Source organism: Heptranchias perlo, chromosome 24 (assembly GCF_035084215.1).
Source record: "Heptranchias perlo isolate sHepPer1 chromosome 24, sHepPer1.hap1, whole genome shotgun sequence".
NCBI lineage: Eukaryota > Metazoa > Chordata > Chondrichthyes > Hexanchiformes > Hexanchidae > Heptranchias > Heptranchias perlo.
In genome coordinates this window covers 17683594-17696655 of record NC_090348.1, presented here as the reverse complement: position 1 = coordinate 17696655, position 13062 = coordinate 17683594, and the positions used below count along the sequence as shown (strand labels likewise).

The following is a 13062-nucleotide window of genomic DNA, read 5'->3' as shown; positions in this document are numbered from 1 at the left end:
GTCAAAAAGCCATTCAACTAAAATTTGTTCCTATTACAGACCATCTAGAATCTACCCTATCATAGACTCTGCCCCATTTAATCTCAAGGGAAAGTTCTGGATAAATACTCCCTATTCCCCAAACAAAATTCCTGAATATTCATACATCTCACATCTCCATTATTCAAACCTGATCTACCATCCTTGACTGAAAACTCCTCCTCCTCCTTGTGGCACAGAAACGATTGCGATATTTTCCCTTTACACTGTTACCAATTGACACCCCAGATGTTCTTGATTTAATTCTGTATTATCTTAAAATTGATTTACATTAAATGTCAGCTGCCATTCCATAACCGGGAGGAGAAGTCAAATGCCTTGCTCTTGGACGAATCCGGCCACATTCCAATTTCCCTCATACAAACCACGGCTAGACCTCCCAGACAATCGAAAATTTATTCTGCACAATATTAGCAAGGGCCAGAGAGAAAAGAGTATGCAGAGTGCTTTCTGATTTGCATCTTGCAAAAAAGTGTTCATTAAAGAAATAAACATACAATATTTAATTACCATAAATCTATCAAACTTACTGGGCTGTTTGTTAAGAAAATCCTGGAACTTGCTTCGTTCATAGTCTACAGAACACTGTTGGATGTGTGGTCGGATATTTTGAATGGTGAAGTTGACCATATCCATAGTCATCAAATCAAGGACATGAAATATCTCTCTAATGAAGAAATACAAAGCTCACTCAAAAGTTTTGTTAGAGATTTACACCAGAAAAAGCAATATTCTGGTCACGTGTATAAAGGGCTGGTCCTCATTTTAAAATCAATATGTACTAATCGTAAAGAGAAAGGTTTTCAATTTCTGAGTTAAACATCAAAACTTCAAAAGTAGCAGCTTGTAAATCCATCTGCTTCTCCTTCCCCACCCCATCCAACACAGAAAAGTTATTTACCTGAACAGTGGCACTATCTCAGTAACCGATTTTAATTTTTTGACATCATCATCCCGAACTGGGGCACAAAGCTTTCCCATTAATGTGACTATATAAACAGCCAGTCTATGAATGTCAATAGCATTGTGTTCAGCCTGCTGTTGGATTAGATCTAAATCCAGGACCTCAGAGATCTGGTTCCGAAGTCTGTTTTGGCCAGGTATCAGAAATGAAAGTAGTATCTGAAGATGAAAAAACACTAGTTACATAAATTAAGAAGCTTGCATCTAGTGTCTGAACACCTACAACATTAGATTCAGTGGTGTCATATTTGTAACAAGAGACTGCAATTTTAAAGCTCATTTTGTAATGGTGTCTTCAATACGTATCCCTCTCTTGAACAGAAATTGGTGCTATAATTGGGTACAGCAAAAAAACACACATAGCTAGATTAGGGCAGTTGCTCCAGGAAGTGGTGACGGAACCAATTACACTTGAAACTTTAAAAAGCAACTTGTGTACTTATGCACAAACACCCCACTCCCATTTCAAGCTGGCAGAATTGTTAAAGGGGAAGAAAGAACGAGAACACATGAGCATATTACAGCCTAAACTGATACATGCCTGAATTAGTGCTGATATGAAAAATAACTAACCGCAGAGGAAATATTTATTTACGTCACCCTTCTTTTATATTTTTTTCACCTCCATTATACACCATACCTCAGACCAAAGGTCTGGAGGGGAGGCAAGACTAAAGCTGATGTGGCGTGCGTAACCTGGATGACAGTCTAAAAAAAGAAGAGGAATTGAAGCAGCATTCCTTTACCTCTTTAATTTCTCCCAAAAGCAAGAGGGCATGATTATATTCAGGAGGATCCTTGTTCAGCTGAGCCTCCAGGCAGTCCCAGAATGCTTTGTGAACTATTTCCTTCACTCTCCTCTGTAAACTGTATGAAACAATCAGTGGTCTAAGGTGGATTAGTTAACACTTAATTTACACGTTTTAATTATTCAATAGTACACTTTAAACACTATAGTAGTAGAAGAATGTCCTCACATTTTAGAAATTACACAATATAAAAGAGAGATTTGGACCTAGAAATTGGATTGTGCCAGAATCGGGACACAATCCGGGTGCTGCAGGCATCAAACGAGGCTGCCTGCAGGACCACAGGAAATTTGTTTGGCTGGTCTCACTCTTTTTATTACTAGCTGCGGACACCAGTTGCAGCCCCAAAGACAGCTCACCAGTTGTGGGGGATGGGGGGGGGGGGGTTGTTGGGGGGCAAGCCACTATCGGTCGACTGAAACAACAGCCAAGGACCTCGGATGAGTCTGGGGGTAGGGAGGGGTGAGGCAATGGGAGGTCTGCAGTTAATGTGAGCCAAGAGGATCATTCCTGCTCCTTCCAGCTCCATATTCAGGTTAGTAATTTTTAAAAGTGTATCCTTTTGGTGGCAGCCTCCAGTATTTCCTTTAATGACCGCAGGTTACGTCACATGTAGACCAGGCAATCCTGAATGCAGCAAGCCCAACAAGTCCAATGCCTGCTGTGTTCAGGGCAAACCAATTTCCGGTGTGGGTCCTAAAACAGGCGTTGGACCTCTTATTAGCATATTCAAGGGGCCTAACACTTGTTTTAGGCGGCAGCCAGGGACACTTGCACAACGCCCGAACCAATATGGTGTGGGACGCATTTCCAAAGCTATCCTGCCACCGGAAGTTGGTCCCCTAAATTGGGCCTCTTTGCATCCATTTTCTGCCCGGAAAACAGGCGTAACGAGGTCCAATTTTACCCCCTTGTTTACTCAGTGGAATCTGTAACTATATTAAAAATGTGCAACAGAATCCAACACAATTGTTTTGACAAGTAGCTATGAAATAAAGTTCTATTTATGTCAGGTGTCTAAATTAGAGAAGCACATCAGGTTAATTAGAAGACACTTTCACCAGGGTTGGGGGGACGGGACGGGAAGGAGTTCAATGGAGGGGGGGGGGGGGGGGGCGGGAAGGAGTTCAATGGAGGGGGGGGGTGGGGGGGGTGGGAAGGAGATCGACAGGTGACGGGAAGGAGATCGACTGGGGGGGGGGGGGCAGAAGATAGGAGGTCGCTGGAGGTCGGGTGAAGAGTTGGAGGTAGGTTTGGGTCCACCATGGTGCAGGGGGTGGGGTTGCGGCCGATCATGGGGTTTCTGTTGGCCAGGTGAGTTTGTTGGGCCTGGATGAAGCAATCCCGATCCTCCGGGCCCACAAGCAGTGCAATAAAGGCACTCACCTCATGGATCCAGCCCTTCCCACCTGCTTTCACCTGACGTGATTCGGAAGCGATGGGAAACCCGAACAGGTAAGGTTAAATTCATTTTATTATTCCAATGCACAAAATATTAAGTACCTCAAGTATTTCAATGAGGTACATTGCCCTTTTAAGCATCAGTCCGCCAGCTTTAAGTGGGAGCAGGACTTCCTGGTGTCTGCTGTCCACATGCATACAAACCTGCCTGGGTTAAACCCAGAAGTGGGTGAGTTGGAGCTGGGATGCTGTCCCGCTCCAAGAACCTGTTATTTTAACCTCCCACCCGTTCTTGGAGGTTAAAATTTACCCCTTTATTTCTCTTTCTTTACCTGATTTTACATTGAATTCACCCACTCTAATTCTCCCTCCTTCTCTGTCGTTCCTCTCTATTTCTCAATCCTTAAATCTCCATAGTTAAGGAGATACACTGTTTGCCCCGTTGTTCACCAAGGTCCCAGGTGCCCTGTTGCCCTCACTGCACTGTTTTCAGCTCGCACTTCCAGCAACTTTATGGGCAAAAAATTTTAAAACCTAAATGTGCACGAACAAGTCTAACTAATGGGGTAAGCCGCGAGATGCCCCGCTCCAGCAAAATATGGCCGATGATATACACATGTGCAGTTACATGTATTTGTAAATTGACTGTCGCTGATCAGTTGTTGTGACAAACAACTGAATCTGTTTCCATTGGTTGAGTGCTCCACTATGCATATTGGGAGTCGCAGCCCAAAAATGGTTTTCTAGTTTAGGGCCAATCTAATTAAAATTTCCCAAAATGCACAAGACATCACAAAACATTCAGGTCGCTTTCTCTTTCAATATTGATGGAGACATTGTTCACCAGTAATTTAAAATGTACATTTTTTGCATCTAAAAAACAAACTTGGATATAATAGACATCCAAGTTTCAAGTGTTTTCTGTACAATTTATGTAAAACACTGCATATTATATATTTCTACCACACAAATTCAGCATGGTGCCATATTCTACAGCAAACAAACACTACATGATTGTGAACAAAATAGCAAGGCATTAAAAATGTTAAATCTGCAGTGACCAGGTTATGCCATAGAAGGACAATTTCTCACGTTCCCCATATTCAGTTCTCAGCTGCATTAACTAGGGAAATACTGGAGAGTGGTTAGGTGGTAAATCAAAGGGGGAATTGAAAAACAATTTCAGATGGAGAATTAGAGAGAAGAAAATACATCAAAGAAACCAGAAAAATGCAGTCTGCCAAGGAAAGGTTGCAAAAAAATGGTTAGCAAAGGTAATCAAAAGCAAAAGACTATGGATGCTGCAAATCTGAAATAAAAACAGAAAACGCTGGAAATATTCAGCAAGTCAGGCAGCATCTGTGGAAAAAAAAAACAGCGTTAACATTTCAGATCGATGACCTTTTGGCAGAACTGGAAGAAGTTAAAAGATTTAATAGTTTTTAATACAGAGCCAGGGAAAGGTGAGGAGGAAGGGGAGGGTAGGAAAGAACAAAAGGGAAGGTCTCTGATAGGGTGGAGGGCAGGAGTGATCAAATGTCAAAAGGGATGATGGTGCAAGGCAAGGAGGGTGAAAATGGGACAAGTAAAGAAACAAAAGATGGATCTAGAGGAGCTGTAAATGGCAACATCAGAACCATTACCAGCACTTGCTGTCCGAAAAAAATGGGAGTAGTGGTTATGATCTGAAGTTATTGAAATCAATGTTGAGTCCAGAAGGTAATGGTAGCTACATTTTAAAAATCTGTTCAGTACTGCTTGGAGGTTAAATTCAATAACCTCCAAATCCAGGTGCGGGGGTCGCAGTGCGCAATTAACCTGCGCCCGGTCATTCCGATGCAGGCAGCACAAGAGATTCGTGCTGCCTTCTCATTTGCCTGATTGCAGCACTGAGCAGCCAGGCCTGGCTGCTATGTTCAGTATTCTCACCAGCAGGGGGGCCCAGCTATCGCGAGAGTTGCTCGCACCTCTTAAAGGCAGCCTGCACCTCTTATTTGCAAAAAATAAGATACAGGTCCGCACGCCGCACACATAAAACGCAGATGCAAGTCTCGTCCCTATGTTTACAAACTGTTGAGTTATGTTGAAACATTGATTAAAGGCTGCGCACTACTAAATCCCACATCCTCCAATCTGAATGCCAGACCTCACCAATCTGCCGATCTGAGTTTGTACCAGGCCCACGAGAGAGCGAGTACCAAGGTTCTCTGAAGATGAACTAGAGGTCTTGGAGCAAGAGGTAGACAGCAGGAGGGGCATCCTGTTTTTACGAGAGGCCCTCCAGACAAATGCTCAAGAGGCAGTAGGGGACAAAGTCAATGCCAGGCGCATAGCACCACGAACAGGGATGAAAAGCAGGAAGTTCAATGCTTTGACACGAGTGGTCAAGGTGAGTGAGGTCAACTGTCAAGTGGCATCTCCTTTCAACTGCACCACTAGCCACATCCACTGCTCCATGCACTACAACCCCCCACATACCAACAAACTCTTTCAACTCAACTCTTCCAATCAGATGCTTTCTCTCACCCTCAGACATTGGGCTCGATTTTCGGACCTCCGAGCCGGCGGGTTCGTGGCGGGGGGGCTCCGAAAGTCGCAGATTCCCGGGGCAGGTCCGGAGTCCGGCTCCAACCCGCCCACTTCCGGATTCCCCAGTGACGCGCTTAGATGCAATTAAAACCGGCGGGATGCCACTTAAACTAATTAAATAGATACTTCAGGTCGTTAGCAGAACTGATTGACATTTTAGAAGGGGTGGGATTTTCAACTCAACTGAGACTGTTTCCTGTACTGGGGGAAACAATCCCAGTTAAAATGGACGTGTTGCAGCCATCAGCCTGTGGCAGCTGCAAAGGTCCATTTGACAGGTGGGGGGGGCGGTGGGGCAGACCCTCACTCATTGCAGGAGGCCACTCTGTCACTTTGGACAAAGTTTGGCCTCCACCACAATAAAATTCACAAACTTGCAACCTCAACCCCGGTGTCCAGACACATTTACCTACCTTGCGGACCCTCTCAAACGTACATCTTCCAGATGGGAGCCGCCATAGCTGCAGTCATGACCTTCTCGGAGGACGAACAGCATCACCAGCCTCGCAGCCACGCCATCCACCTCTGACACGTGGAGCTCCACAATACAGTGCTGTGACACATCCACCTGCACAGCAGGAGGGAGGGCAACCGCAGAGAGAGATGCGTCGCAGAAGGCACTACCCTCGCCACAGGGTCCACAGACCGAGGCTCAGCTTCCTGGACCTCTCTGAGCAGCAGTGCACACGGAGGCTCAGAGTCACTCGACATGTAGTCGTGGACATCTGCAGCCTCCTTCATGCCGAGCTGCTCCCAGCTGGCTCGAGCACCATCTTCTTACCTGTCGCTGTCAAAGTCACCAATGCCCTCAGCAACTTCTCCTCCGCATCCTTCCAGGGTGCCACCAGGGACATCGCCGACGTCTGCACAAAAGAGCCCTGCAAATACACCTACAACAACTCTGCAGTGACACAATGGGTGGCATCAGTTGTGGGTCTTCATAGTGATCCTCAGGAAAGGGCATTATTGCACAAACCAGATAAGATTTACAAACACATGGCAGTAGTGGTGACAGTATAACGTGTAATGTGAGTTGATCAGAAATCAAATAAGTAAAAACCATGACAAACCCTCAAACACCCTTGTGCATCCCCTTCATGCTGAAGACACGTTTGCCTTACGCTTCCTACTGCACATATGTGATGTATGCCCTGTGGCTGCAGCACAGGTCGTGGCAGGTGAAGTGAGGCTGACCGTGAAAGAGATGCATGAGAGGGTGAGTATGAGATAGAGCCATGAGATTGCATGAGGATTGGGTTGAGTGGTAGTGGCAGGATGAGTACTGGCGAGGTGAGTAAGTGCAGGTAAGATGAGGATGAGCTTTGAGTGGGTGTGAGGAATGATATGATAGAATAGTGTTGGCAGTGCAGAAGGAGATGTGGGGCGGGGGCGGTGATGTGGCAGATGGAGTGTAGGGGAATGAGTAAGTGTACTCACTTCGGCTGACCTACTTAGGTCATTGAAGCGCCTCCTGCACTGTATGCAGGTGCGCGATATGTTGGTGGTGCTGGTGACCTCCTCTGCCACCTCGAGCCAGGCCTCCGTGGTGGCAGAAGCAGGCCACTTCCTCCCGTCCGCCGAGGAGAAGATCTCTGTCCTTGTCCTCGTCCTCCCCCTCCTCCTCCTCACCCCATCCAGTAAGACCTGGAGTGAGGCATCATTAAACCTGGGAGCAGCCTTTCCCCTGGGTGCTCCATGCTGTAATTTTGCATATTTTCTGCAGCATCAGTCAATGGAGGACTGCCCCTTTAAATAGGGCTCCTCCAGCTGACAGCCTATGATGCGGCTGTACAGTCCGCCCGCTGTGCAGCTTTCCAGTGCAAAACACGGAAGCCAAGGTAAGTACCTTCAATCAGGCTGCGATTGCGTGCGGAGCACCCTGAATTCACTGGGCGCGTTACCCACGCTCCCAGTCGACTCCCCGCTGCCAACCCGCCTCCCTCCTAAAATTGAGCCCATTATCACCGTTACAAGCTGCACACCCACAACTCACAGGTCACGCACACTGGCAGCTACTCAACCATGGCAGGCACATCACCCAAACATCCTGCAGGACACTCACTGACACATGTCCTGCTTTCTTGTGGAAAAAGGTGGAGCATAACAGGAGGCATCAAGTGTCAGTGGCATTTAACCCCTCGAGCCTGCTCCTTTATTCAATGAGATCATGGTTGATCTGTGACCTAACTCCATATACCCGCCTTAACCCTATAACCCTTAATACCTTTGGTTAACAAAAATCTATCAATCTCAGATTTAAAATTCACAATTGAGCTAGCATCAACTGCCATTTGCAGAAGAGCGTTCCAAACTTCTACCACCCTTTGCGTGTAGAAGCGTTGCCTAACTTCACTCCTGCAAGTCCTAGCTCTAAATTTTAAGCTATGTCTCCTAGTCCTAGTATTCAAATATAGGAGACCTCCAAAAACAGGTATAAATGCATCAGCAACCAGAAGCAATAATCCATCAACTAACATGTAAATCCTGCATGGTCCCTTTAAATAGCGCTGGTGGGGATCCTGTTTAAGACATGTTCAGCTATTCGTGGTTAAGACAGTGTGTTGGCTGGAGCGTTGAGTGCCAAAATGGTATCCATCCCTTTAAGCGTTGCACATTGATCTAAAGCATATTCTCCTTACTTTACAGGATGCCGGCATTCATTATCTGCGTGTGCGCAAAGGCCTTTACCAATTTGGTAGATGGTAGAAGCGTGCACGTGCATCTCGGATGCCATTTTAGGACTTTAGGAGGCCGGGTAGCGCCTGAAAAACGGGTGTCACGTGGCCCAATTTCTAGCCCCATGTCTTTTCGATATGGCAGGCAGGCACACAGTCATCGAGTTTAGCAGTGTGACACAGCATGCCCTATCTATCAACCCTAGGCTGCGAGCATTATGGAGAAGATGACAATAAAAAATTAGCCATTTTGTCAAGTCTAAAGAAACCTGACACAACAGCCATTAAAGGTGGAAGCAACTAAAAGTAGATAAGAAATTATCTCCCACTAATCAACTCCACAGGCTCTTGTATCTCAATTTTTTTTAAGAAAGCACTATTTATAAGGCTCCTTGAAGGAGCTTTATACGTTGTCCATTAACTCCAACAAACACTGGATCAACTTTCTAAGGTAATGTGCAGCATCACTTCATTGTCAGCAGAATCCAGCCATGAGACTCATGGGCCGTTCTCTTCTACCAAGTCTCCGCTGAGCATTAGCCATCATCAATCAACTACGCAGCAGAGAATTTGAAGGGTTCAATCCTTGGTTCGTACTGAATTAGTTGATCTTAGCTCAGGTGGCAGTAGGAGTACTATATTTGTCATCAGCACTCATGAAAAGAGGCCATGGCTCCCGTTCCTATCATTATCCAGTATCTTCTACTGGAAATGTCCATGAGTATCAAGTGAGGACAGAATTGGGCTCTCCTTTGATTTCCGCCACTCCCCACAGTTCAGCTATCTGCTGATACTCATGGTCAAAGCAACTAGTGGATAATGGCCATTTAGGTAAGGTACGAGAGGACAATTAGCACCCTAGTACATGTCATACCTTCAGGAGAGGAGGGTAGAATATTGATGAGAAAAATAAAAGTGGTTTTAAGACCCCTCCCCCTGACCAAATTGAAACGGTGGGCCAAATGTTTATGATATAATGTTGTTTAAGTGTAAGTGAGATTTTTTCCAATTAGCTGGACAGTATTAATAGATTCATACCCTATGTACAAGATTTGAAGGTTATGTGCACAATAGAAAACAGCCATCAAAACTGGGGTGCTTGATTACTCAAAGACAGCAGGACCAAATGGAATCCAACTAAGAATACTTGTGGAAATTAGGGTTGAAGTTTACTTTTAAAAAATAGCAACTTTTTCAGTTTTAAGACTCAGAGGCTTGATCCTACTTATTATAGACTTATTAAAATGTCATGATTATATGGAAAGGAACTGAAGACAGATTTTTATGAGGAAGAAATGCAAGCAATTTTACCAGAAATAAATGCAACAATTCAAAGCCAACATCGATTTATGAACATAGAAAATGCTGGAAACACTAAGTAGGTCAGGCAGCATCTGTGGAGAGAGAAAAGGTCAGGTTAACATTTCAGGTCAATGACCTTTCATCAGAACCCAAGGTCATTGACTTGAAATGTTAACCCTATCTTCCTCTCTCCATAGATGCTGCCTAACCTGTTAAGTTTTTCCAGCATTTTCTGTTTTATTTTGGATTTCCTGTATGTGCAGTTTTTTTTCTTTTTATACATTTATGAAAAGCTGGTCAGGCCTAACAAAATTTATTGGAATGGTTTTAGAGATTAGTAGATAATAGTAACCAGTGTATCTCCTGTGGCATTGTCAGTGTAAAGTGAAAACAAAGCGAATTTCCATTATATAGATTATTATTGAGCAGTATATTGGTGCTATATTATTAACGCTATACTTTTGGAATCTTGTGACACTCCAGGAAGTGACTGTGCAGGGGTGCAAGGAGAAGCCATTGCAGGAAGTACAATTAAAGATACACAAGTCTAGGGATGTATCAACACCAACAGTGTAATTAGTTCAACACCTTCTTGTGATTGGGTCCAATAATCTTGGTAGCGTTCCTAACAATTTCATCAGTGGTGTTTAAACAAAAACTTAAAAACATGACAGTGGGGAAAAAAAGGTGCCACCTGACAGGGAGAAAAGTCCTAGTTGCTCATTTAATTCTGCTGATTGTGGTCTTACAGACACCCAGCCACACATCTCAAGAATGTTGTAGAGGATGAACTATGTTTATCTACTGGTTAAGCCCAGAAAGGTCATCAAAAAGAGGAGACATTTAATCCCTGGTGTCTGCTGGCTTTGTACCAAGGAATAGTTGCTTGTGTAAGCTTCTATAAAAAGGAAAGACACAGAAGCAACATTGGACTCCTACACACTACCAAACACAGTAAACTCTTCTCTCATTAATGTTCTCAACCTATCCCTGTAGGAACATATAGTTGGCTATGGTAGTGTAGCGGTTTTGGTAATGGTCTAGCAACCTAGAGGTTGCAGCTTCAAATCCCACACGGCAAGTTGTGAATGCAATAAATCTGGTAATAAATCTAGCACCAGTAAAAATGACCGTGAAAGCAGCCAGGTTTTCAGGGAAGAGAACCTGCCATGCCTACCTGGTCTGGGCTACACTTGCATCCTGTCCCACAATATATGATTGACAGTCAATGCCACTCAGTTGTAAAAAATCACTACAGAACACAATCTAATGGAAATATTGGATGGACCTCATCAATAACAAATCAGGACAAGACTCTGCAAAGAACTCCTCTTTAACATGGGGACTGGTGTCTAAGTTGGGAGAATTGTCCCACAGACTAGTCAAACAACAGCCTGACATAGTCTTAATCACATACCTGTCAGCCAACATCACAGACGTCTGGGTATGTAATTCTCCATCGGCAGGATAGATCAAACGAGGTGAGGGCACAGTGGTATACAGATTGGTGGGAGTTTTCAACATGGACTCTGGACCCCATGAAGTCTCATTGCTTGAGACCATAGAACAGAAAGGAATCCTCCTGATTAATACCTATGACCTACGCCACCACCCCACCAAGTGGTGAATCCATACTCCTCTATGTGGAGCATCATTTAGAGGAAGCACTGAAGGAAACAAGGGAACAGAACATACTTTGAGTAGGGGACTTCAACATTCACCACCACAAGTGGCTCAACAGTACTACAACTGGCCACGGCCTGAAGGAAATAGCTGCCAGACTGGGCCTGTTGAAAGAACCAACATGAGGGAGTAACCTGCTTAACCTCATCCTCACCAATCTACCCATGACAGACACATCTGTGCATGATAGCACTGACATGAGTGACCACTGTACAGTCATAGTGAAGACAAAATCTCTTCTTCAGTGAGGACATCCTCCATTGGGTAGTGTGGCACTACTACCATGCTTAGTGGGATGGACTAAGGACAGATCTAGCAACCCAAAACTGCGCATCCAAAGACACTCCAGTCCAGCTGCAGAATTGTAAACCACAAACATCTGTAACATTATGATCCAACACATCCCTTAATCTTCAATCACCATGAAGCTAGGACACCAACATTGTTTCAATAGGGAGTATAGAAGGGCATTCCAGAAACAGCACCTGGAATACTTTAGAATGATGCACCTAACTCGTGAAGCTACACACAGGGCTACCTGCATGCTAAACACACAAAGCAGCAGGCTTCAGGCTGAGCTAGGTGGTCCTACAACCAAAAGATATGTGTCCCTGCCACATCCAGTCTAGAATGGTGGTGGACAATCATCCCCATCCTCAACCATGTTGAAGAACGCGAGTACAAGAGGCAAGGGTGAGGTGTTTGCAAGCAGCATCAGCTGAAGGTGCCATGGACAATTCTATTTGGTTCCTTCTCAAGGTCCCTACCATCATAGATCCTTGTGTCCAGCCAATTCAGTTCAGACCATCCATATCAACAACGTGGCTACAAGAGCTGGGTAGAGGGTGGGTACTCTAGTGAGTGGATCACCTCCTGACCTCTCAAAACCTCTTCACCACGTACAATTCAGGACAAAGCGGTTTGCTTGAGCAGCGCCTCTGCCACTGGACTCAATATCAACCTCTCACCGCCAGCACACTGATTGCCGTATGCACTATCTACAGGATGTAATATAGCAACTCAACAGGATTACTTTCCCAGCACCACGGCTTCTACTACCAAGAAGGACAATATCAGCAACATCCTGGGAACACCAGCACCTGCAAGTCCGACCCCTCTCCCCCTAGACACACATCTTCCTGACTTGGATATATACTGCAGTGTCTTCATCATCACTGGGTCATAATCCTAAAAGTCCCTAACTAACACCATTGTGGGAGCACTAAGTGCAAAGACTGCATCAGTTCAATGGAAGGTCCACCACCACCTTCTAGGGACAAAAGATAATGCAGTTTTGTCAGTGTTTCCCACACCCTGAGAATACACAAAACAGCTTTTCCCATCCCCTATTTTCTACTGCTCTATCGTGTGCACAACCAGCCCACAACTGCACTGGACTAGTTTTGTACGGTGGTAGCAGAACATAGAGCTGTTTTCTATAATAAATTCTCCAAGAATAAAGCAATTGTTATCTCAGCCCTACTGGACAGGATCACTGAATATGTAATATAAATGATACACAAGTGCTTTATGTGCATTGAAATGTCGAGTGGAATAATGGCAATTTCACAGCTCCATTTTGTATCCTGAATAGGTTACAC

The 13062-nt window shown here is 44.8% G+C and overlaps 1 protein-coding gene across 7 annotated transcripts in view; it reads right to left on the bottom strand.

Moving 5' to 3' along the window:
• tcp11l2 (t-complex 11, testis-specific-like 2) overlaps nt 1–13062 on the bottom strand; it is a 47696-nt gene that overhangs the window by 16607 nt on the left and 18027 nt on the right. For all 7 annotated transcript variants that reach the window (XM_068004830.1, XM_068004827.1, XM_068004829.1 and 4 more), the window contains 3 exons: nt 1749–1869; nt 941–1161; nt 570–706 (listed from right to left, as the gene is read on the bottom strand). In XM_068004830.1, coding sequence (XP_067860931.1) covers nt 570–706; nt 941–1161; nt 1749–1869 — 479 coding nt within the window. The remainder of the gene's footprint in view (nt 1–569; nt 707–940; nt 1162–1748; nt 1870–13062) is intronic.